Genomic DNA, 3,764 nt, shown 5'->3' with positions numbered 1-3,764 from the left:
GAGAGAGAGAGAGAGAGGGAGAGAGAGAGAGAGAGAGAGAGAGAGAGAGAGAGAGAGAGAGAGAGAGAGAGAGATTTGCGGAAGGTGTACTGGTGAAATAACGTCAAGTTCCACAATACATGTACCTTATTTGGCGAAATGTCGAACTTTCCGAGGAAAGAGCTTAGGAAATTGAGAGCTTGCTTGAATCCTTCAGCAGTCACCGTTTGGGAGCTGTCCACGACGAAGGATAGGTCCATAATTTCGCTGACGCAAGGGTCTTTTTTAGGGGCTGGTAGAGCAAAAACAAAAGCAAAATACATAAGAAAAAAAAAAAAAAAAGAGGCGCTGGTGTAAATTTCAATTTTAAAGAAAAGAAAAGAGAAAAAAAAAAAGAAAAAAAAAAGAAATAGAATTAAGTAGGCTTAAAACTGTAATGTGGTGAATTAAACGTGTGAGAGAAGCCTTGCGGATGGTTGGGGGCGCAACTGGTAGGTCCTACTTCTTTATTTTCTCTCTGTTGTTTCTGTCTGTCTGTCTTACCTTTTCCAAGCACTTAATGGCCATTGTTGTGTCGATGTGTTTCTCTTTACTCAAACGCGTGTATGTGTGCGTGCGTGCCCAATTTATGTTAAATATCCGATGTGCTGCCCCAATGTATGTAAATGCCGAACCATATGTTAAAATATGTGGATGTATGGGCCAAAGGCCTTTCAAATCAATAAATCATTTTGAATCTTTACTCAAACAAACAAACAAACACGAATTGAAAATTTAAAAAAAGAGAACGAAATTGAGGTGTATGTAGTTTTCAGATTGTCTGAGTCGGCCTGTCCGTCAGTCTGCCTTATAGTCGTATCTTTTCCTATTGGTTAAAGGCAGATTTCTAATAGGTTCACAATCACTTGAAGATATTGACAACTTTTGCCCTTTTTACTGGAAGCGCATAATATAATCAGAGATGCCACTCAATTTTTTTAAAAAATAGCTGAAAATTCACACACCACGGTCTCGCTAACATATGAATTATTATATCAATTTGTAACCCAAAGGGTGTACATAGAGAGAAATGAAAAAACCCAACAAAAGCAATGGGTGTACATAGAGTTAAATAGCAAACAAACATAAGCAATGGGTGTACATAGAAAGAAATGACAAACATTGAAAGAAAAATAGATTAGTTGTACCTTGGATGTGGTTTTTTTTTTTTTTTCAACTATAGATTCTATCTTGTTCTCAATAACAGAATACCGGATCAGATCAAAATACCGGAAATACCGGGAAAAAGCGGAAACGTGGTATCCCTGTCTAATAAACCGAATATGTCTAAACACCCGACTCCAGACAAACACACACAAACAAGGAGAGGGCTTAACTACCTTATGAACAATAATATGGTAGTGAGTACTTCATTGATTTGTCTTGAAAGACAAAACAGACGATGTTATTTTACGAAAACTTCTACATAATTAGTCGAATTACGATTACTTAAATACGAGTAAAATGGAAACAACGCCACACACGACAGACTTACGGCATTCATCGTTCGTAGTCGGAGCGGCCAGGACAAAGTGTGCCTGAAACAGGTAGTAAGAATGATAGTTATACCCCCAACATCACCATCAGCACCAATACTCTCAGCACCAATATTCTCAGCACCAGCACCACCATCAGCACCAATACTCTCAGCACCAATATTCTCAGCACCAGCACCACAATCAGCACCAATATTCTCAGCACCAGCACCAACACCAGTAACATGCCAGCATCATTGCAGAACAGTAGGCTATAAAAGGAAGTGGGCACCCGAATAATGTTTCGGCATAATATTTGAGATAGTTGTAATAAATCATCCTCATCCTCATCCTCATCATCCTCATCCTCATCATCATCATCACCATCATCACCATCACCATCATCATCATCATCATCATCATCATCATCATCGTCATCGTCATCATCATCATCATCATCATCATCATCATCATCATCATCATCATCATCATCAACGATTACAACAAGAACAGCAACAATAAATGAAAACAATATAATATACATATTATGAATTAAATTTACGATGATGTGCATTTATGAAAGATGTTTGAAATAATGAAGAAATCTTATGAATGAAAATTATTTTTTTTAGATTCTTACTAACGAATTATAGGTCAGTTCTGCTTTAAATGAAAGTGAAGGTGAAACCTGATATTTCGTGGATTTAACGTCTATTTTAGGACTTTACTGTTCCATAAGAAGTACATAAAGCTTTCGATTTTAATCAAACAACGTTAATCTTAGCTATTAATTTCTCACCAGGCACACAGCGGCAAGGGGGAGAAGGAGCTTCATTTTCCTGCTCTAGTTCAGTAGCATCGATGAAAACATGATCCCGTTTGTTGCTCATGACGCTCTTTTATACAAAACTGGAGCTCTGCTCCGAAATGTCAGCACCAGTTAACTTTTGACCTGTAATTGTACCTTTAAAAAGTAACCGTTAATTATTCTGGGTGGCGTGTGAGGCCTCGCCTGCAGTAGCATTATGACGTGCCACCCTGTGTAATGGCTGGTGGCGATACGACTACAACCCCGCGGAGTAAGGGTGGGAGTCGTGATTAGCCTAGCCTACAACTGGAACTAAATGTCAGATGTGATAAATGAACGATGCCGGACCTAATTACGAGCTCAAGAAACGATATTATGTGTATCACGTTTATAGTTCAGTTGTGAGCGTAACTGGTACAACCCCATTATTCTGTCGGCTTCTTGTACCGGCTCCTGTCACAGTGCACTCATGATTGGAATTACTCATTGTGATTGTTTGTACGAGGTTTACTCTTCAATCGTTACAATTTAGTTTTTGTAGGAGGCGGGCTGCTTCCATTATATCTGGCGGGACCAATTCATGATCGCAAAGGGATACAATACATACAAAATGACATTTTCAGTTAAGTACAGCATGTAGACTTTCCTTCTCGCTTATTTAACTCTCATCTTAAAGTTGCACCGGTGAATATAAGAAGTTAATTAATATAATTTCCCCGAAAAAAACCCAACAACTATTAAAAGAATAACTAAATCAAAAGGCTAGTTTAAATTATGACCTTATGCTGTTGCGAGCGCCGTAAAACCTCTACTAAAACTAAACTAAAATCCTTGTGGTCAAAGAAGTTTCCAAAAAGCAAAAATTGCCGATTGTCTCGCAGAAAAGGAGAAACACGTTCATCGGCGCTGTCCGTTAAGCCTGTAGATGGGACGCTTTCGAGGGAATTGCAATAACATGAAACAAATACAGTGGGTGCCGCATTCAACGAGGTCACATTCAACGAAAAGTCGGCTCAAACGAGGCAATCCTTAATCCCCGATTTTTTCCTCTATATCTCTTTGTAAATGTACGTCGGCTCCAACGAGGTTGCAAACAGACCGAAGTCGCTTTCAACGAGGTCGCGATAACCAAATAAAAGCATTTAGCGGCCCCAAAAGTGAATTTTTTTTCTCCTTTCTCTCCACCGGAGAGAATGAGCACAACGCCCATCACCGATTTCAAACACATTGTATTGCTAGATCTAGTGTGCCTCCTAATTTTATTATTGGCCCCAAAGCGAAGAGGATGGGCGAGGGATGGGAGGGGGTGGGTGGGAACGCGATGTGGGCTGTGTGAAACTGGATGAACTCTGGATGGGTAGGTCTAGATCGAGACCTTCGTTTGTTTTTTTAAATTTTCTTTTCTTCCCCTGATCAGAAAATCCAAGCTCCCGCCTTTACTTTATGTAGTCTATCTAAGCCTA

At 39.4% G+C, this 3,764-nt stretch overlaps 1 protein-coding gene across 1 annotated transcript in view; it reads right to left on the bottom strand.

Annotated features, from left to right (window-relative positions):
• Window positions 1-2,457, bottom strand: part of LOC101855111 (cartilage matrix protein) — a gene marked incomplete at its 5' end in the record, with an annotated part of 12,464 nt that extends 10,007 nt beyond the window's left edge. Inside the window, 2 exon segments of the mRNA XM_013083952.2 lie at window positions 1,514-1,556; window positions 2,293-2,457. Of these exon segments, the coding sequence (XP_012939406.1) occupies window positions 1,514-1,556; window positions 2,293-2,328 (79 nt within the window).
• Window positions 2,458-3,764: the final 1,307 nt, after the last annotated feature.

The sequence above is a fragment of the Aplysia californica genome, unplaced genomic scaffold, assembly GCF_000002075.1.
Source record: "Aplysia californica isolate F4 #8 unplaced genomic scaffold, AplCal3.0 scaffold00264, whole genome shotgun sequence".
NCBI lineage: Eukaryota > Metazoa > Mollusca > Gastropoda > Aplysiida > Aplysiidae > Aplysia > Aplysia californica.
The sequence above is the reverse complement of the archived record's forward strand: the minus strand, read 5'-3'. Positions and strand labels throughout refer to the sequence as shown.